At 39.3% G+C, this 21,317-nt stretch overlaps 3 protein-coding genes across 3 annotated transcripts; all 3 read right to left on the bottom strand.

The window, feature by feature from the left end:
* Window positions 1-8,895: 8,895 nt before the first annotated feature.
* On the bottom strand, window positions 8,896-15,018 carry P170DRAFT_384852 (uncharacterized protein). The gene is made up of 5 exons (XM_024845693.1): window positions 12,947-15,018; window positions 12,522-12,897; window positions 10,611-12,377; window positions 9,129-10,550; window positions 8,896-9,050 (listed from the first exon to the last, which is right to left on the bottom strand). Exons 1-5 carry the CDS (start codon window positions 14,986-14,988, stop codon window positions 8,928-8,930), a joined length of 5,730 nt encoding a protein of 1,909 aa, XP_024704964.1. The 5' UTR covers window positions 14,989-15,018; the 3' UTR covers window positions 8,896-8,927.
* Window positions 15,019-17,238: 2,220 nt separating this feature from the next.
* Window positions 17,239-18,389, bottom strand: P170DRAFT_384849 (uncharacterized protein). The gene is made up of 3 exons (XM_024845692.1): window positions 18,333-18,389; window positions 18,088-18,261; window positions 17,239-18,040 (listed from the first exon to the last, which is right to left on the bottom strand). Exons 2-3 carry the CDS (start codon window positions 18,255-18,257, stop codon window positions 17,299-17,301), a joined length of 912 nt encoding a protein of 303 aa, XP_024704963.1. The 5' UTR covers window positions 18,258-18,261; window positions 18,333-18,389; the 3' UTR covers window positions 17,239-17,298.
* Window positions 18,390-19,158: 769 nt separating this feature from the next.
* On the bottom strand, window positions 19,159-20,999 carry P170DRAFT_437226 (uncharacterized protein). Its single transcript, XM_024849314.1, has one exon. The coding sequence runs from the start codon at window positions 20,910-20,912 to the stop codon at window positions 19,410-19,412; it is 1,503 nt and encodes a 500-aa protein (XP_024704962.1). The 5' UTR covers window positions 20,913-20,999; the 3' UTR covers window positions 19,159-19,409.
* Window positions 21,000-21,317: the final 318 nt, after the last annotated feature.

Here is a 21,317-nt window from a genome sequence, read left to right as displayed (position 1 = left end):
AATTATATTTAATTTTATATGTATTTAGCTATTTATCTTAAAAAGGCAAATTTATTATTTAATTTTAATTAGTTAGCTTAATAAATAAATTATTTTAATATAATTTATTATTACTAATTTAAGCTAAAATAAAATTTTAATGTATTTTTAAAAGTTCTAGGTCCGATAATTTAAATTTATTTTTTTAAGGATAATAGTTTATAAAAATTATTATAATTATTAAAATTAAATAGTAAATTATTAATAATAACTTCAGATAATTAAAAATATAAATAAGAGGTTAATCTCTTAAAATCTTATTATTTTAAGTATTTAATTAAATTAAATTATTTTCATTATTTAATTTAATAACTTAATTTTTATATTTATGTTCGGGTTTAAAATAAATATTATTAATAATGTTATTTTTAGTAAATCCTAATTCAGTAGTTTCAGGTAAATCAATTAAAATTAAAAAGATTAAGTCATTAATTTTTTTTAAAACTAAGTAATTCAGGGTTTTTAACCTAATTAGGTCTAGTTTAAATATTCAAATATTTTATTTATTTTTATAAACGTTTGTTTTATTAAAGATATAATTATATACTGAAATAACCTTATTTTAACTAGGGATCTATATTTTTTATATATTTAAGATAATATACCCTATTAGGTAGCTAATAAGGCCTCTCGGTTTAAGCTTACTAAGCCTAGGAATATTTAAAATTCTTATATAGGTTTAATAATTATATTATTTTAGATTAGAGAGGTTTAGTTGAGATATTATATATAAAGGTAATTAATTAATTTAACTGAATAAGATTAAATATAAAATATTTTATTTTAATAAACTTGTAAGAATTTAATTTAATATATAAATAGCTATATTTATTATTTTAGGCTATAAATATAGTAATAATTCTAAATTAATAAATAAAATTTATATTTTTTATATAATTAGAGTACCTGAATATTCTGTAAATAGATTTTACTTGGATTATCTAATTAGGCTAATAATATAGATTATTTCTTCAGATCTTGTGTAATTATAGAAATAAGCTAGACTTTTATTTTAATCTAAATAAAATTATTTAATAGTTATATGTCAATTGGGGTCACCTGACATCACCTGATTCATCAGAATCACCTGATTTAGCCCCACAACCGAAATTATTCAAAATTCACTACAACTTTATTCTTACTTTATTGAACTCTCACTTCTACCACTAAATTATATAGGAAAAATAAGGTAAAACTAAATTCAAAATAAGCTAAAAATAAAAAAGACCAGATTTCTAATAAATTTCCTAATTTAGACTAGCTTATTTTCTTATTTAGGAAATCCTTAATTACTAGAATTATATAAAACTTAAAAACCTAATATTATTAAATTTCTTATTTAAAAAATTAAAAGTTTATTTTAACTACTATAATTAATAGCTTTATTTAAATAATTAATATAAAGGGTCTAGAATATCTCGTCTATTTATTTTATAAGCTATAAAGTAAATATTATTACTCTGGTTATTCTAATATTATTTAAATGATTTTATTATAATTTATGTGTTAAATCTTGATTATTCTGATTATTCTGGTTATGAAATCTGTCACGGTGCAGACCTGAAGGCACTGCCAAACCCACCAGAACCAGATGGAACCGCCAAGCCGGAAGAACCTGTCCCTGACCCTGAACCCCTGACTGCTTAAAAGCCTGAATACTAGAGATCCTGTTATAGCTCCCTGAGCTATATCTTGTTTATTATCCTGTATATAGCCTGACTATAGTAATAATCAAAGACCTTGTGAACCTAGCCCGCCTGATCTAGCTAGACCGCCTGCCCTGCCTGCCCCTGCTGCACCAACTCTACCAACCCGCCAGCCCGCGCCTTGACAAAATCCTAATTATTTAATTATTTAAATTAATCTAATAATAATCTACAAGGCTAATCTTAAAGGCCTAAGTTAATAATATAACTTATAAATAAAGGCCTAAAAGGATCTAATAATTTTATATCTGTAATATTTACTTAAGGCCAGATTCAATTAATCCTAATTTAATTATTTATAAATATATAGTTAATAACTTATATTAATTCATTTTTTTATTAAGTTAATTTACCCACTTAATTTATTTAATTTAATCGGAATTTGAGAAATTTAATATTTTAATATTAATAATTAATAAATCGGGTAATAATCTTTGGTTTTAGTTAATTTATTATTAACTTTTACTTTATTTATTATTAAATTAAGATGTTTTAGGGCTTTAGAGCTTGGGTGCTCTAATCTTAAATATTATAGTTTACTTATTTTATAGAAGATAACTAGTTTATTTAAATTTTTTACTAAATAAGTTTTTAATTTCTTTATTTTAATATTCGGTAATAAATTCAATAGTAAATTCAGATAATAAATATGATTATTTTTAGGAGTTAATTTAGGTGACTATTAAATATAATTATTAATACTTTATCTGATTAAACAAGTACCTGTAATTTCGAGGACTTTGTAAATTAGGTAGTAATTAGGGCTTTTTAGGTATATAGCCCTAGAATTAAGGTAAATACCTAATTATCTTATTTTTGAGGTAGATAGAATATTAATATAAAATTATAGAATATAAGTATAATAATGTAATTTAAAAGATGTTTTATTTTTATAAGGGTTTAAAAGTTTTAAATTAACTATTCTAAAATCTTTAATTAATATCTGTGTATTCTTTATAGAGATTGATATAAGTAATTTATAATAATTACTAAATAATAATTAATTATTACAGATATAGGTATCTGTAGTAGTATTAAATATTTAATTAGGACTAGCATGTTTTTCTTATTTTATTAAAGTTAAAACTATTATAACTAAATTAGTTAGAAATTTATTATTTTAATTTATTACTTAATTTATTAATTTTAAGTGATTTTTTATAGTTTTAAATATTATATAAAATTTAAGGTTCCTAAAGGCTCTATTAAATTATTAAATAGTCTTAAGATTATATAACTAATTTTCTGGTTTCTTTAATAAATTATTAATATAGAAACATTAGTCAAATTTATGATAGCCTCTATTAGGGTCTGATTAATAGGGATAGTTTTATTTCTTTTTAAAAGTTCTAGGGTTAAATCTAGGGCTTAGGGTATTTTTTAAGATATTTTCTTTAAAGGTTGCCTGAGCAATTTGGCTTAGTTAGTTTAAATATTTAAATATTAGGAATATTTTCACGTGATCTCTGAATTACTTAGTTATATTAAAAAATAATAGTATTTTATTATATAATTTAATTTTATTATTTAATTTTTCGCTCTAATAATTTATAAATATTAAATAAGACTTATAAATAGCTTTAATAAAGTTATATTAAACTTAGTATAAATTATTTATTTTGCTTATTTCAAGCGATTTCACTTTAGTATAGATGTTTTCCCATAATAAAATATATGAATTAATTAAATATTTATTCTATAGATTTTTAAGCATATAATATTACTTAATAATATTATATTTTTTTAATTCATTAGTAGGAGTAAGTTTTGTTTAAAAGATCCGTAGTATATGATATAGGGTTTCTTTATGAGATATTAAAACCCTATTAGCTGATAATATTAAGTTTTTAATTAGAAGTAGAATTAGGGCTAAGCTCTTATCTATATAGTAGTATTCTTAAAATACTAATTTATAATTATATAAAAGGTCTTAATAAAATACTTAATTATTTTAGGTTAAATTAATAATTAATCTAGTATTCTTATTAAGATTATATAATTCCGGGTAACTAGGCTGTACAGATTAATTAAGTATAATTTTGTAATTAGGCTTAATAAATTCCTAAATATATTTACTTTTAGTAATTGTTTTAATTATATTAAACTAGTATATTTAGTTATATGACTGGTTCAATTAAAAATTAAGCTTTATATTTATATTAATAAGCTTAAATAATTAATTAATTAATATAATAATTTAATATAGTATTAATCTGAGTTTTACCTTACTTTTACCTTACTTTTATTATATAAATTAGTAGTAAAAGTAAAAGTTCAATAAAGTAAAAGTAAACTAGATAAGTAGGGGTTAATTAAATCAGATAAGTAAAGAATTTACTGTAATAGTAAACAGACAAGTAATTAATTAATTCGCGTGTGTGTAAATTTAATTAATAAATTAATAAAATAATTTAAATTAATTAAATATTTTAGATAAATGAAATAAAATACTTAAAGTGAGTATACAGGTTAAATAAATTAAATTAATATAAATAATAAATAGTTTATTGCAATAGTGAGTAATTAAATAATTAATTTATATATAGATTAAATTTAATTAAATAAACAAATAATTAATTCAGGTGTAAATATAAATTTAATTAAATATATATGAATTTAATTAGACAGGTAAATAATTAATTCACATGTATACGTAAATAGTAGAAACAAAGGGCTAGACCGGGCTTATAACTGTCAGATGGGGTAGGTAGGTTATATAGGTTAAATAGAAATTTTAAATAGCTAGATAGAATAAAGAAAATTAATTAATTAGATAAAGTAAATAGTTTACCTGGACTATCTAAATCTAAAATAAATAGACTAGAGGTCCTATTATTCGCTATATATATAGATAGATAAAATTAATTAAATAAATGAATAAAATTTAATTAAATAAATTAAGTAAGTAAATTAATTTAATAAAAAAATAAATTAATGCAGGTTATTAACTATATATTTATAGATAATTAAATCAGAGCTAATTTAATCTAGTCTTAAGTAAATATTATAAATATAAAATTATTAGATCCTTTTAAACCTTTATTTATAAGTTATATTATTAACCTAGGCCTTTAAGATTAGCCTTATAAATTATTATTAAATTAATTTAAATAATTAAATAATTAGGATTTTATAACTAGAATAATCAGAATAATTAAGATTTAATATATAAATTATAATAAAATTATTGAAATAATATTAGAATAACCAGGGTAGTAATATTTACTTTATAACTTATAAAATAAATAAGTAAGATATTCTAGACCTTTTGTATTAATTATCTGAATAAAGTTATTAACTATAGTAGTTAAAATAAACTTTTAATTTTTTAAATAAGAAATTTAATAATATCAGGTTTCTGAGTTTTATATAATTCTAATAATTAAGGATTTCCTAAATAGGAAGGTGAGCTAGTCTAAATTAGGAAATTTATTAGAAATCTGGTCTTTTTTATTTTTAGCTTATTTTAAATTTAGTTTTACCTTACTTTTCTTATATAATTTAGTAGTGGAAGTGAGAGTTTAATAAAGTGAGAATAAAGTTGTAGTAAATTTTGAATAATTTTGGTTGTGGGGCTAAATCAGGTGATTCTGATGAATCAGGTGATGTCAGGTGACCCCAATTGACAGATATTTCTGCTTGTTTTTTACTAGGAAGTATATGCTGGTTATTGTTTTTAGATAGGAATAAAGATGGGGCCTAAGTATTCTATAAAAACTTTATATTTATTATATTTATATCCTTACTAGAGGGGTGTTTATGCCCGCCAGAATTATTCCCTAGAAAAATATATGTTTTTTCTACTATAGTCCTGATGTTTAGATCTAAGAAGTTATTATTATAAATAGATAGGTCTTTAGTATCTTTATAATCGGCTTTAGCTAAAGTATTATCTACTGCTAGTAGATGTTTTAATAAATATTATCTGTTTTAATAATTGTTAAAAGTTTAGCCAGTAAAGTAATTTTCGCGTGGCGCCCTATTAGCTACCTTTAGTGTTTCTTTTGTTTGTGTTAATATTAGTGATGTATCGAGCGTGCTTGGTTTGGAGATAGAATATAAATTATTCTTCCCTGAACTCAGACCCCCTGAAGTAGACTCCAAAGGGTGCTTGTTATACTTGGTAGTATCTGGGCTGTTGTAATAAGTATCTTCTTTAGTATTAACTATTTTTATATTATACTAATACTCTTGTGTATTGTCTACTAGAGGGTGAGGTAATAATTTATATAATATATTGTGATTTATTTCCTTAATATACTTGTATAAAATGGTTGGTGTCTTTTGCTCGCTAGTTATGGTAGTATATTTTTTAGTATTTATATATTAAATCTTTTAATAGCCAGATTCTTTCACAGGAGGATATATATAAGAATTAAAGATATTTAGTTTATTATAGGATCCTGGGAGGTTATTGGGCGACTAATATAAGAATACTTGTATTTTTAGTTCCTGAAAAACTGAGTTAAAATTATTTTTAAAATACTTATAATTACTGTATATGCTTGCTAATTAATATTTTTTTTATATTATATAGATCTGTGCTTAGTAAAGATAGTTAAGGTGTAATATTTATAAGAGTTCTTATTAAATAGTGCCGAAGATGGTTTACTCCGCGCGCCTGTCGAGCTTGGCAGTGCTGGAGAATAAATTTGATCTGAAGAAGGTGGATGTGATGTCGTGATATTATCAGCCAGTGTATATTTACCCAGAGATATCAAGGCGGGGTCTAGAAAGCCGAGCGATGTTAGTAAGAGCAAACTGCGTGGCTGAGATGCAAGATTTTACTAACGAAACGCGGTAAAGAGGACAGTGGGAGAGAGTTTTCTCTGATATCACAGTTGATGAGGCAAAAAGTTGTCGTTGTGACTTGTATATACAATTTAATTAACTTATCTTAAGAGAGTGCTGATTAGAGCTTATAAGTGTAATATAGTGTATGTAGTATCTGGAATAATATTAGATAACTTGCAGTTGGTACAAGAAACAGTCATATCTTGTTAATAGATGGCCGGGGTAACTAATGATGGTTACTTGTTTCGCTATTGCTGTTTTATAAGTAATGAGGTTAACCGGCAAAAGGGCTTTTTAATGACTGTTAAAGTAGCCAACATACATCCAGTATTATTGTGATCTGGCGTATTCCAGCCCAACTGTTCCCACGGGGAATAATAGATCTGGTAGTGAGAATAAGTGCTGTTAAGTCGTGTGAGAACTGAGGGTACTGATAGATGGTGAATTAGTAGATTGGAGCAGAGACCCCAGTGGTTTCCTTTACTCACCCTGCTCAGGGCTCTACTCACCCTGCTCAGGGCTCTACTCACCCTGCTCAGTGCTCTACTTACCCTGCTCAGTGCTCTGCTCACCCTCCCGAATCGTGGTATATGTTGAACATATGTTGAATGTTGACTAATATATTCTGGCGGCTATGACTATCGCAAGAGATCTATGTATGTTGATAGCTATCTCTTAATATTGCGAGTAATTAAAAGACCTAGCACGGATAGTATCTGTTAAAATTTTTAGTGGTCTTAGGCTAGAGAGTAAGGAAAGAGAAGAGTGTTTATAAAGTGTTTAATATAGTTAAGATTTCGCTGGTCAGCCAGGTGAGTCAGCATCCGTCAAACTAGGATTATGTGACCGGAGATATGGGCCAATGAGGGTGAGAAATTGACTCTGAAGAGGTTTATGCTCCTGAAGCACACTTGAGTGCTTAGTGGGGCACCCTGAGTGCTTACTGAGTAGGCAACTTGACAAACTGTGGGAGAAACTATTTTCCTGCAATCAGGAGCTGCCACGTCGGCCCAGTTTTGATGACGTCATTGGTAAGAACATAATAGAATTCAGGAGAATTCAAGGGAATTAGAGTATCGGCCATCTGTCCAACACGTGACCGCATCTAAATTTTTGATGCGGTCACGTGAAGCATGAAGCTGGGCTTCGTCCACTCGACCGCTGGAGAGAGTCTTTTTCGGAAAGCTGTAGCCAAACGACAAAGAGTTTTATTCCTTCCTTTGAGTCCTCGTTCGCTGCCTTTATATACCATTCTATAATACCGCAGCAGCTTCGACCACTATGCAGATATATAAATCATTAGGGGATTGCGGGTTCAGAAAGCCCATCTTCTAGGCTTATTGCAAGATCGACATACTGCGCAGGAGTTGATGTAGGTTGTATAACTTGAAGAAATAAATGCCCTTGAAGAACTAACCAAGACCAAGTATGTATAATTGATGAAGAGCACTGAAATTCTGAACGCTTCTTTGCGAATGAGTTCTTATTAGGCATTTCTTTGATTTTAAGCAAGGCTAGTCCCATCGAAAACATGAACCGGGGCATAGCTTATCTCGATATATATTTGCCTAGCTGCGGAGAACCGTTACCGAGTCATCAGACAATAATCACTCAAGTAGATGCAGCTGGGTTCTATCTAGATTTAAAGATTTACATCACAGAGAGCCCTAATGGGGTGGTTTCTCTACGATTGTTATTGTGGGAGTATCTTCTGGAACAGACGACCTGCATTTCTGCGGTACCCCATATCCCGCAGCGGCCATCGATTGGTTGGCCCACTGGACCACAAGAATTTGAAATGACGGTTAGCTTCGATGGAGCCATGGTGAGCATCATGGGTTATACAAACATAGCCAGCATTCATGGTATCGTCGTCCAAGAGATTGTTCAACAAACCTCGTGGCGCGGCTATCTGGCCAATCTTGGACCTGCCAGACCAAATGTAACCGGCAGACCCGCGAGGTACAGGTGTTATGTCCATAGATCAGTTTTTTTTCACGTGAAAATCACTCGCTACTGTCAGAACACTCTCATCCTGATTGGCGTCTATACTCGTTCCGTGAGGCCGGTCAAGAGGGCAAAAAAGTAACCGAGCCATCCATCGCCCCGTTGGCGTAGCGAAGAAGATCTGCGGATAGGCAACGGCGTGGTTGTATGAGGAGTTCCGCAGACTTTTGACCCTTTTTCGAGATGTTTCCATCGTTCCATACGACGAAGGCTGAGGAGTCCCAAAGGCTCTTCAACTTGCTGGTTCTATTTTGAGCAGGAGAGAGTAAGCATAATTTAAAAATCATTCCCAGAGTTTGGCTGTACATTCACGTGCAGTATCAGGAAAGAAAAGAAAACATATATTATCCTTCCATAATCGAAACACAATATGGTTTCCATCTACTCCATTTCCCGCGCTCGAGAAACGCCCTCAACGGCTGTGTGATTTTGACCTCCAATAGGTGCTCCACATTCAGGGCATCTAGCTTGCTCCATCGGCATACCGCACTCCCCAATAGCAAACTACAGATATAATTATTTAGCTTATTTGCTTCGTCAAAGATAACTTGGGACAATTCGAGGAATGGGAAATTTACTCACCGGATGTCCGTTGACGCAATTGTACCAGTGTCCAGAGTGAGCCGCGATTCCTCCTCGCCCACTCACCATGGCCGTCTTGATCGATTGAAGTTCTTCTAAAGTGACCGTTTCGTATCGCGTTCCCTGGTAGAGGCATAACATCTCCTGGACCTTTTTTTGGAGCTCAGGACAGTTCCTCAGTTCGTCGCAGAGTTTTACCGCAGCGGCGAGGAGATCGTGGGTGGTTTGGAAGCGATCTTCGAGCTTTTCTAGACCAGTTTTTCCTTCGAGATTTAGATCGCTTGTTGTTTCTCCTGGATGACAGCGGTGATACCACGCGTCCAGCTGGGCGATCTTGGCGAATGAGATGGTCGCCGTGATGACAATGCGGGAGAAATTTCCTTTACTGGCTTGAGTTATCAAGTCTCGGCAATCCTTCAGGTCTTGAATCAAGGTAGATAATGGGTTGGCAAAGCTTAGCCGTGGTAGCGTTGCAGATTTTGCGCTTGAATCTATCACTCTAAAGGCATCGCTAAACATGACTTCCTTGCACTTGATGTAAATTAACCGTGCGCCGAGGGTGATTTGGTTGTCGGATCCTCTTGTTGCTATATTCATCGCCTCTATTCGGGCTGAGAGGGAGGCTACTTCGTCCCTTGGTGACTTCTGGTAGATGGCAATCGCATCCATGAGCCGTTTGATCGGCTGATTCTCGGCCTCCATGGATTTGCCGAGAGCTAGAGCCTCCTTCGCAAGGCGTGCACAGGCTGCATATCGTGCTTTGAGCTGTAATTTAGTGTCCCCCACCTCCACCAATGCTCGCTCAGAGTTGAGCTTGTCTTCAATGTCATTCAGACGCGATTCAAGGCCTTCAAGGTCTGTGCGACCCTTGATAAGGAACCGCTTACAAGTCTCATCCATAACAGCACGGTTGATAACACGATTGTAACGCTTCGTCACAAACTGGCGAATGGGCTGCTTGCAGTCCGGGCACGATGGTATGACACTGGCAAGAGAAGAAGAGACATCTAGGAGTCCGTCAAATTTTCCATCTTTATCTCTCGTGTATACTTCATCCAGGCCAACCAATCCATCAACCGACTCAGTTGTAAAAAAATGGCCGCATCCAAGCACAATGATAGGAGTTTCATCGAGACTGATTTCGGAATAGGTTTTCCATTCGAGGAAGTCAACACGGGCGTCTCCCTTGTCGCCGCACGCTTGACACAGATTGTTTGGACAGTCTTCCCCGCAGATGCTCGGGCATTGATGGCCGCATTTGAGAATCTTAGTGCATCGCTCATTGCAAGGAAGCCGGTTGCATATTGCTGCGCAAGGCATTGAGCAGGACCCTTGGTGTTTGCAGGACCAGGTGCACCTCTCGATGCATGGTGCACATGCCTTTCCGCATGTCAAGTCACATGCTGAGTGTGAGCATCTAACCTGTACATATGATTAATATTTCAGATACATGACCAGATGATGGATTCTAGGGATTCTTACTTCGCATTTTGCCTCGCAGGAACCACAGCTCTCCTCATTATGACATATCTTGGGACACCTATGATTGCAAACACCGTGGGGGCGGTCACATCTTTTCGTGCACTTCGGGTGCTTAAATACTCTTCTTCCGTCACGGACTTCCTCGAGACAATTTCCACAGCAATCATTGCAGTTGTGGCCACAGCTGAGAATGTCGGTGCATGGCTTAGGGCAACGGAAGATCGGGGACGTGACGTCTTTGAAACAGCCAACTTGAATTGTATGGCCACACTTAGGAACACTCTTTTCGACCTTGAAGTCGCATTTAATGACTTTCAAGTTAGGCATCTGATGGCAAAATATCGCTTTCTTGATATGACCACAAGGAAGCTCCACATCTTGAATCTTCGCCATGCAAGGGCCACAATCTTCACCACAAAGCTTGGGACATTCGTGCTCACAGGTTAATCGGATACGTGGGCAAGGCTTCCCACATGCAAAGCCATCATGCATGACCGCCGAATGGCACTTGGCCTGGCATTGATGACCACATGGGTCGAGTCGACGGGTACACGGGAGACTGCACCCGCCTTCAGGGCTCTTCCTCTCAAAGTCGTGGGGTTCATCACAGAGAATGGGCGTGTCCGGGTGGCGAGGACAACAGAGAGCCAACTCTGTGCCGACTGCATTCGCACGGGAGAGCTGAGAGTGGACATCGGCCCACATTGGGACATTGAGGTATGTTTCAGTATTTCCAATGAGATACATGCCGTGCTGAGCTCGACTGAGGAGCACGTTGATGCGGTTTTCGGTGCGTAGGAAGCCAACCTTGTGCTTTGAGTTGCTGCGGACTAGGGATACAACGATCACCTTTGCCTCCTCGCCTTGGAAGTTGTCGACGGTAGCAAGGCGGAGTGTCTGCAGCAACGTCTTCTTCTCGAGTGACTTGCGACCGTTTGATTCGGGATATTCATCTTCAAACTTCTCAATCCCATCCGCGGCCAAAGTCTCCAAGTCCCGCTCGCTGAGACAAACTTCGAAATCATTGGATAGCGATGCCCTGAGCTTCCGCAGCTGCCCGGTATAGGGCGTCAAGAGGGCAACATCCGTGCTCTTGTACTCTCCCTGCCGAACAAGATGCCGAACAAGAGCAGTAGCCATATCGACCTCCCACTGGTTGCTATGAGACTTCACACGGCTGCCGTCATCCCTTGAATCTTCATCGCATCGATGGTCCAGCCAAAAGAGGTTGTTCCTCATTCCAACAACATTGGGCAGATTCACCACGCCTTCATGATCCTCCAGTTTTGGATAGACGCTCCTGATAAGTTGCGAGATCTCAGGTCTCATTCTTCGCTGTACATTGAGCTGTGCAATAGGGGCTGGCTTGAGACCTGGCTCACCGACAGCGCGTCTCTCAAACTGGCTTCTGTCTAGCTGCCAAGTCTTTCCTGTGGATGTTTCTAGACTAAGTGAATGATTTTGAATCTGTGGTCGCAACTGTCGATGATCCCCAATCTGAATGAAGTGTTCAACTCCTGGCATGAGGGCTGAGATGACGTGGGCCTCCATCACCTCAGCTGCTTCCTCGCATATAATGACCTTTGTTCCTAGTCTTCGCAGTGTCTCGATATGACGTGCAAGGGCTGTAGTTGTTATTCCTACTACATCTGCTTGAATCAAGGCTCGGCGGTTGACCTCTTCATGAACTGCATTTATGTCCCCGCGAAGATTTGCAGCGTGATCAAGAGCCTCGAAAAGCGAAGCGGTTTCGATTTCCTGCCACTGCTTGAACCAGCTCAATGCAAGAATCCGGCGTTCCGGTATCGAGAGACTGTGGATATTTTCATTCGCAGCGCGAGTGAGGCCTTCCAAGCGCACATCGTCAACTTCACTCTCATTCTGGCCTCTTTGGGTTGTCATCGATTTGACTCCCAGCCAGCTTAGTAATTTGTCATCAGTGACAGTTGTGAATCCTTCTGTGTCTGGTCGCTCTAGTTGTTTATGTATAATGGGCCATTTTCGGCGCAAGAAAAGCTCCATCGCCGCCCAAGACAGGCCCTTTTGAGACTGGTGTAGAGGTTTCATTGCGTATCCAGCTTTCTTCATGCAGTTCTCAAGTCTCCCATAGGACATGCCGAGGGTTTGCGACTCCACCCTCGTCTTCCCAATGCTTTGACTGACAACGCGAAGGTTCTTGCCTTCAAGCTCAGTGGCCTGACTGCGGCCACCAATGCGTATGATTTTCTGGATACCAACATCAAGAAGATGCTTTAAGAACTGGTCCAAGGCATGGTTGGTATAGCAGCTGTAATTCCCGTGAGTAAAGGATAAGAAGGCATGAAATCAGTACTCACATCACAACAATTGGACCTAGCTTTGCCTTTTCCTTGATCTCAAGGAGAACTTGAACAAGCTTAACACCCAAATAGGACTTTCCCGTGCCCGGTGGGCCTTGGATGAGGGCGTACTCTCGTGTGAGAGCCGCGATAAGTCCCTGACACTGGCCATGGTCGAGACCAGTTTGAGTTTGCAGTTTCAAGAGGTCAATGTGCTCGGGGGAACCCGGGTCCAATGCAACTTTTTCGGCTCCAACAATTGTGATCGAAGTCAGAGGAAAGAGAAATCCTGGTTTGCGCGCGTATGCCGGGGGAGGTATGCTATGACCATTTTCATCATCTTTACGGCCTGGCAAGATCCATTTCTGGAATGCCAACTCTCCTTCGCGTTGGATTCGTTGAAGGTTTTTTAGGATGGGGGCAAAAGTGGCAGGGATCAAGCCATGGAAGTCGACCAGAATACCGGTAAGCTTCTTGCTGTAAAGCCGGGCCAGGAGGATCAGTTCTTGTTGCAGGCATACCGCAAGCTTGACCGTAATACTAGGTGGAAACCTATCAGACACAAGACTACTCTTGTTCTGGTGCGCTCGGTCCTTCGAAGCATTCTTCACAGTGACCTCGAGGAAAATAAGCCTCCTATGAGTTTCTTGGGACGTCAAGAAACACACTAGGCTTCCTTCCTCTAGTCTATTGGAGTCTTGCCACCATCTGCATTGCTCGTTGGATGTCTTTTTGCGGATTTGTGGTGGAGTAGCAAAGGATACGGTCGCTTCGAGCTCTTTTCTCTCATTGATAAATATTTGGAGAACCTGTGCTCCCAGATAGAGATGTGCCCCGCTATCTTTGCTTGAGAGATATGAAAATTGTGTTAAATCATTCTGCTGCAGCAGATCTCGAAGGACATCTTTGGCTGAGCCGAAGATATCATGGCGCAGGAGTCGGAATGTTGAGTCAATGTGTCTTTGTAAAGGGTCGGGGAGAAAGTGCGGCTGAAGGAAGTTGGTAGAGGGTAGGTATTCTGAATTGCCGCTGATAATCTCTCCATGGGTAGGAAGGATCTGAACTTGAGAGATATCTGCGAGGTCGTTGTCGTGTCTCCCACCAGGGGTTTGCATATCCAGCGGAAAAGACGAAAGGGCTGATCCACTCTTCTGGGCATTTTCCTCATGCGCCCTGGGTGTATAAAGTCTGCTGTTTGCGCTAGCGATCAGGCTCTGCATAACTTCTATTCTGCTTTCAAGTCCGTCAATGTCGGCATTCGAGCATGTTTCAGTGATTTGGGAGCGCACTTCGCGAATTAGGTCGAGCAGTGCGGGAATTTCATCGTGGAATCGAGCGCGTCGGACTCTTGACAAGAGTTGGTATAGGGTATTCAACAGTAACTTCATCATGTCCAGAGAGATAACCGGTAAATTTTCATTGGTCTCTTCACCTTTACTCATTAGGCTCCGGCAGACACTTCTCAGATATCTGATTGCTCGATCTCCATTCGTACCACCAAAGGATGTGTACAGAGTGCCAACAAATGAATCGACAGAAAGACAGTTCAAGAGAGAAGCATGGGTAATGACTTTAAGAAATGGCTCGTCGTAAGTTGAAATAGGTCGCACTCCCTCTGGATTGTCTGCATCCGCAGTTGCAAGGATAAAATCATATCCATGAAGATTATCGTCCACAAGATCTTTGGCGAGGAATTGATGATTCTCTCTGCTGTCGCTTTCAAGAATTTCAAGAGCCCCGTTCCAGAATTGAACGATCTCTTCATGTTTCCTTCGAGAATATCCAGGCCCTGAAATGGCATTTCTAAGAAGTCTCTTCCAGTCGAAATATTGATTCCGAGCGTCCAGATCATGTGTTGTGGGATGGTATGCAGCCGGGTTTGACTTGAAGTCGGCAGCCTTATTCGCATCGTGCGAGAATCTGCACCTGTCACCGTAGTGGCACCTGCCACGCTGAAAGTGCACACAGAATGTTTCCGGCTGATTGCGCTTTCTGAAGCTGCTGGGTCCTCCTCCGTTGCTCGTATTGCCCCGAGATCGCCAATTTCTGCGGTGAGTCATCGTGAAAGGAGACAGCTGTAGAATTTGTAGTTCTTTTGATCCTTAAAACAGCATAAATATTTCTAACGCGGAAGGTTGCACGGATGGATGGGTGGAGGTGATTGTCCGGAGAAGGCAAAGATAATCTTGGATACGCCAAGCAGGTATCCTCTCTGATAAGAGGGACGTAAGGCTGCCTTGTACTTTGTAAATCTGATGTGTCCTAACATCTTGCAGGACAACTCATACCTGCATCACCCCTCTCTTCAAACTCTCTTTTCCTATGGTATGTAGGGGGATATTTCCAATATTTGCCTTTTATTTCCGCTGGCTTTTTTGTGGTACAAAGTTTTCAAGGAGGCTTGGATGGTTGGTGGGAGATGCCAAAATCACAGTATGGGATTCCCGTCGTCCGTCGTCCTCGTAGTTTTGGTGGGGAGGAGGGGGAATCAGTGTTCATCTGAGACTTCGCATCGTGGTTGGGTAAATAAAAACCGCACGATAAAGTATCATGCATGATGATGATGGTGGCTCGATTGACTGACTGGACTAGAGTGATGGTTGTAATCGTTACACCATTGGAGACAAACATTTTCCGTGATTTCACATCAATCTGCCTTACAAGAAGCGCCCTGATCCATGAGAGACGTAAAAGTGTCAGCGATCTCGTAGCGTATATGCTCGGTTGAGGGTCAAGAAGTGATACATTTCCCGCAAGCCAGGAACCATTGCGTTAAAGCTAGTTAATTCTCACGCATGGGTCACCATTGTACGACCTCGAAGTCCATGGAAGACAGCGCCTAGAGTGTATGGTGCCACATCTGACAAAATATTTAGCTGTCGCTCATTCATGCAGCTGAAGCAGCAAACAAATATTCCTCTCTGACATGTCCAGTGGTGCGGGGCTACCAATCAGTGGCCTCCCCTCCATTTTCTCCCCTCCTGGAGGGATGCCAAAATACCACACAAGGCAGCCATGGGTATCTTACCATCACCCTCCAACTCAACTCATCATCACGAGGCGTTGAACCGGAATTTCTAGCTGTACTTAAGACGTTAAGTGGACCGTACTGTACTACTTTTTTATTTTTGATCATCCTTGGACGTCTATGAAAGGTTTTTTGGATCAGAGGGGAGGAACTGGGGACGTTGTCTGCGGGATGTGGATACGGATCGCACTGTACCGCAGCGCGGTGGGTCTGAAAGGCCAGTGAGATCAATTATCCTTGAGCTGCTGCGGCCACTGTGTAGATAGTGCCTCAGAACCGCGGTGGAAGTTGGGTACGCACCGCAGTGCACCACAGCCACCCGTTTCTTCGCCAGCGAGGCTACAGTAGATGATGATGATGATTCATACGCTGACCCCTCGCCTTAATCGATATGCATCGCGACACATCCAAGTCCAGTCCCTTACTATCCATTGACGATTTACGCGCTTACATTAGGGAGGCCTACCTACCCAAGCACGGCACCAAGACTCGAGCTTTCTAAAATTTAATTTATCACTGACATGTTGAAAAGAAACGAGCTATCTATATCTCAAATTGCCCATGCTGCTGAGTATAGCCCCAGATCAGTTTATTCCATCCAGTTGAATCTGGAGGCCACATTCACCAGATCAAACGCTTTATTTGTAGGGGTCGACCATTTCGAGACTTTTTATGATCGTGGATGCGGCCGTATAGCGTGCAGTAAGGAACCCTAAATTCTCGAGCGATTTTGGCGATATTCGGGGTTTGAACTTGCTGTGCAGCTTGGAGGGCTGCATGTATTTGTCCATCATGGAATTTTGTGCGATTTTAGTCCTATTGGCTGGTTTGTATAGCTTCAAGATGATATTTTGAATTTCTGCCTCTAGGGTCAAACTGCCTCTAGGCCGCTGACCACCCACCGGTGGAAAGGGCAGATTTGTCCATGAGAAGAAGGTTTGTCAATGTTTCGTGACCGAGGCACATGAAAGTGGTGTTTTTCTCGTGTTACAAGTTTCATGAATGCACGCAATTTTTTAAAGGAACTTGGCAAAGATTGCCCGACGACCTTGGTTAGCCCAAGACAACTAACAGTGTACGGCTTACGTTATTCTTGAAGTTCTTTCTGTAATCCAAGTCGCACTACACGCCGTAGAAGAAAGATTTATGATTTTAGGAGTCAAATGATATTATCTGAACAAAAAGCACGATAGACATACATGACTCGTAATGAATTCTGCAGGTAATGGGGCAACAGCCAAAGAAGAAAGAAAAGAAAAGAAAAGAAAATCCACGAGAAGACCATGCCTCGCCACAGTATCAAAATCAGAGCACAGTTTATCACTTCCGTCAGCTTAGCGTGTCAGAAGTTGTACTTGTATTCACCCGACCATTTAGCAGAGTATTGGGTAAAATTATACTTTGGCCGTGTAGTCCGCCATGGTGGAGACGAAGCCGGGCTCAAAGAAAGTATCATACGGGAGCTCAATGTTGGAAAATCCTTGAGAAGATCATGAAAGGAACCTTGTACCCGAAGTTTGTTAATGCAATATGCAGAGTATTGAGCCAGCCAGTCCAATAAACAGTCATGCTGGGGGAGCCTGTAAAATGCAAGCCTTAACGCATCAACTACTGCAAGCTGTATATCCAGGCCATCTGGCTTGTCTAGGTCTGTAAGACATGTGGTCACCTTTTTATAAGATAACTGTTGAAGTTCATTGATAAGGTAAGTGTGAGAGAAAATGTATAGACGGATGTGGACGAGAAGGGGGTGATTCTCTGATGTGAAGTCTGTCTCTGGAGTTGTGACTGTCGACTTCCCGTTAATGCTCGCTTCGACAGCATCCGGGAAATGTTGAGCTTGCACAGTCTGGATTTTGCCGATCGGAGTTGGATAATCGCCTCGGTATGCCCATTTAACAAACCGAGCAAGTGTTTCTTCCGTTACCTCCTCAAACGCATAGACACCATTCTGGCCTTCTTTGAGTTCACTATCCAAGGCCGCGCTCAATGGTTTGGACTTCGAGCTGAGCAGTTTTCGGTGGATCTTGAATGGACATCCTGTTTGACCAGCCCGAAGAGAGGCGAATTCCGAATCTAAAAATCTACTATGCGTCAATGTAAATCATGATTGCTTGGAAGTAACTCATACTCAATGTACGGCAATTCTTGTTCTTTTGCCATTCTCTCACCAGATTCTTGAAGAAGCGACGAGGACTTTGGTGAAGGAAGTGTCGGGTGGTGATACAAGGTTGTGAATCCTGAAGGATCACTTAAAGTTGGCAAGTTTGAAAGTATGTTCTTCTTCTTTCTACCTTTCATTCTTCTTCATTTCAATATATTACGTGTTAAGAGTTAGCATGTGTTCCATTATAATTGGAGGAGAAATATCGATACCTTATTCGGAGTTATGTTTATCCAGAGCCGACAGTGACCGCTCACCCTGGTCTCTTCCCCAGCATGGGCAGGCAGCTCTACGTGGTGCTGGGGATTAGTACAGTATTCTTACGGACAACTCTATATGAGGGAATGTGAGCGCCAAGATTTTGATTGCGTGGTTTTGTTACCAGGATGGTTTCAGAGGGCAATACACATGAGTTAGCTTAGGTTGTCACGATAAACTTTACTATGCCTGAAAGGTCGTCTTGAGTTCCGCGCTTTATCGGAAAGAGGTGTACTGACTGGACTTTCAGTGCGTTGGGATATGAATTTGATCATCTTTGGGCGTTTATGAAGTTGTTTGCTGGATCGGAGTCTGATTCTTGGGGAAGAACTGGGGGACTTTCCGCAGTTGCTCTTTATTCGGGTGAGTGTCTGCGGGATTGTGGGTACGGACCGCACTGCACCGCAGCCACTCGTCTCTTCGATGGGTGGCCCTGGCTATTAACCCTCAAATGTCATTGGCCACAAGCCCCGGTTCCTGCGGCCTTTTCCATCTTCAAATCTCCGAAATGAGATTATGGACTTGATCATGCCCAAGTGAATGGAATTGTTAGTGTATATAAAGCGGTAGCATACCCATATTTCATAAGGTATTGAGTGATTACGCGGCGTGGAATGTGGAGATTCTGATGCATGATGCCGAATTTACTCCTCGATGAGGGCCGTACCTTTGCTGGAAAAGGCCATCTTCCGCTTGATGTGGAAATGATTCACTAATTAGACTAAAAATTGAGCACACTCGTTATCCTAGATAAATACGTCTTCTCCTTATGGGTTATTGAATTTACACGTAGCTTCACGCAGTTGATGTCGTAGCTGGGCCCTGTCTGCAATGGCTTATACTCCGGCGGCTCCGGGGAGTAATTAGCACGTTGCCTATGATGAAATAGCCAAGGATCTGAGCCCGGTGATATTGATGATTCAGAGCTGCTTCCTGCATCCGGTGAAGAAGCTGGGTCTCCTGAGCCGGCTACGGAGGGAATAATTCAAGCTCTTGGGTCTGCTGTTGCTGAAAAGACAGAAGTTCCTCCTCTAGTCCGATGACTTTAGCAAAGTAGAATCAATAACCTCAGCCAATCTTTTAAGGCAGAGCATGGCGTCGATGTAATCTTGCTTCCTCGATATAAAAGTCTGGTCACTGATTGCGGATAAAGACACCTCGCAAGAAATCAACAGAGTCCTTATATGCATTGCATGGTTGATGTCGCTCATCGACAGTTCGCCTAAATGGCTGCAAACGAGCTCATTGTGCTTCTCATAAGAATCAATTAATTGAGCGCGACAATCATCTGCAAGATGCTCTCCTCTTATAAGGGTCGCAGATGCCCGACCAAGTAATATTAATACCTCGTCCTTAATTGTCCGGATGTCGCGTATGATAGATGGTGTTGATAACTGAAGGCCCGATAATTGCTCTTCTATAGTGCGTTTGTCGGGAACTAGATGAGTCTCACACGCAAACCAATCCTTTTGCTCATTGCCGCGTAATACAAGCCACGACATTACGTGGTCATATAAGGGGTCTTCTTGAAAATGTCGCTTCCAGAGAAACAAGACGATTTTTGCGATAGCGAGACCACTAAAGTAATTGGCATTCCCAAACAATCGTTTTAACCACCCATACAAAGCAGTGGACGCTTTAATCTGTGTGCTGCGACTTTCGGATGGGGTCTCATCTGCAAACCCAATAAACTTTACACCGTTCGGGTACGGCTTCTCTAACACTCGTGAGATAACGCTCGCAGCTTGCCATGGTTCGTACTTGTGGATGTCTTCGGGCCTTCTTTCACCTTTAGTGAGACACAGCTCTCTTATCTCTTCCGCTGTTTCTGGAAGAGTAAACTTGGACGTCAGTTCAGAAAATGCAGCCACAAAATGGTACATCAGTAACGCCCTGTATTCGGGTCTGCAGTCGGCATTGTTCACAGCGCATGATGGATGAAAAGATTGTAACACGACTGTGGTATGATTGTCGACAATAGAGCTTTCCTTGCGCCTAAGTCGATAATCTTCGCCTGGCAGCTCTATTCGCTTCAGCCACTCGTCGTGATATGCGTCACGATGACATCTTAATATAACTTTTGGTTTCTTCGCCCTCAAAATTTGCGCGAGGACTTCATGACATTGTTTATCTTCCTCCGTTGCATATTTATCAGGTCGATAAGAGAATGCGTCCAGTACGGTGACAGTATGTATGCTTCGGGCACCTTTGCTAGCGAAGCGAATGAGTTCGTCGACCGCTAACAGTGTCTTGCAACTTTTGATAAAGTCTTCGAAACTGACGTCGAATTTGTGGTCTCTTCTGTGGCGTGGACGTTCTAATAGAACTACGATGTCCGAAAAGCCGGCTGCCAAGTTCTGCGCCTGAGTGATTTCGTCTTCAGGTCGAAGTAGAACTTTGCCGAATTTCTCGAGTATCTCCATGGCTTCGTGATCTCCGCTGATAGGAAGGCAGGCCGGCGGGGCACGAACTCGGTCTTTCATCGAAAGAGGAACAGGAATTTCGAGGCATGTTTGGATATCGTGAGAGTGCATTTTTAACATGTGCGTTATCAAAACCCGCTCTCTGGGGGGCAGCAGATATATGGAGACGTCTGAAGTGAGCTGTGCTGGTCAAATTGGTGATCATGATGCGCTGCGCTTCAAGGCAGCGAGTGGTGGGCGGACTTCATTATGATCGAGACTAGTACATTTGAAGTTAGCGACGCGGACTGCGGGTACCCACCGCAGTGCACCGCAGCCAACCGTTTTTTTGCCAGCTAATCTAGCAGACTCTGTGTGAGGGAATGTGAGCGCTAAGATCTTGATTGCGTGGTTTTGTTACCAGGGTGGTCTCGGGGGGCTAAACATATAACCTTATCTCTCTTGGCTGGCTGTCTTTTCCAAGTCTGGGCTCTCGTAGTATATTCCCTTATAAGAGCGTTCTCACAAGAAGGATAC

The sequence above is a fragment of the Aspergillus steynii genome (genome assembly GCF_002849105.1).
Source record: "Aspergillus steynii IBT 23096 chromosome Unknown P170scaffold_4, whole genome shotgun sequence".
Classification (NCBI taxonomy): domain Eukaryota; kingdom Fungi; phylum Ascomycota; class Eurotiomycetes; order Eurotiales; family Aspergillaceae; genus Aspergillus; species Aspergillus steynii.
This window is presented reverse-complemented; position numbering and strand designations above follow the sequence as displayed.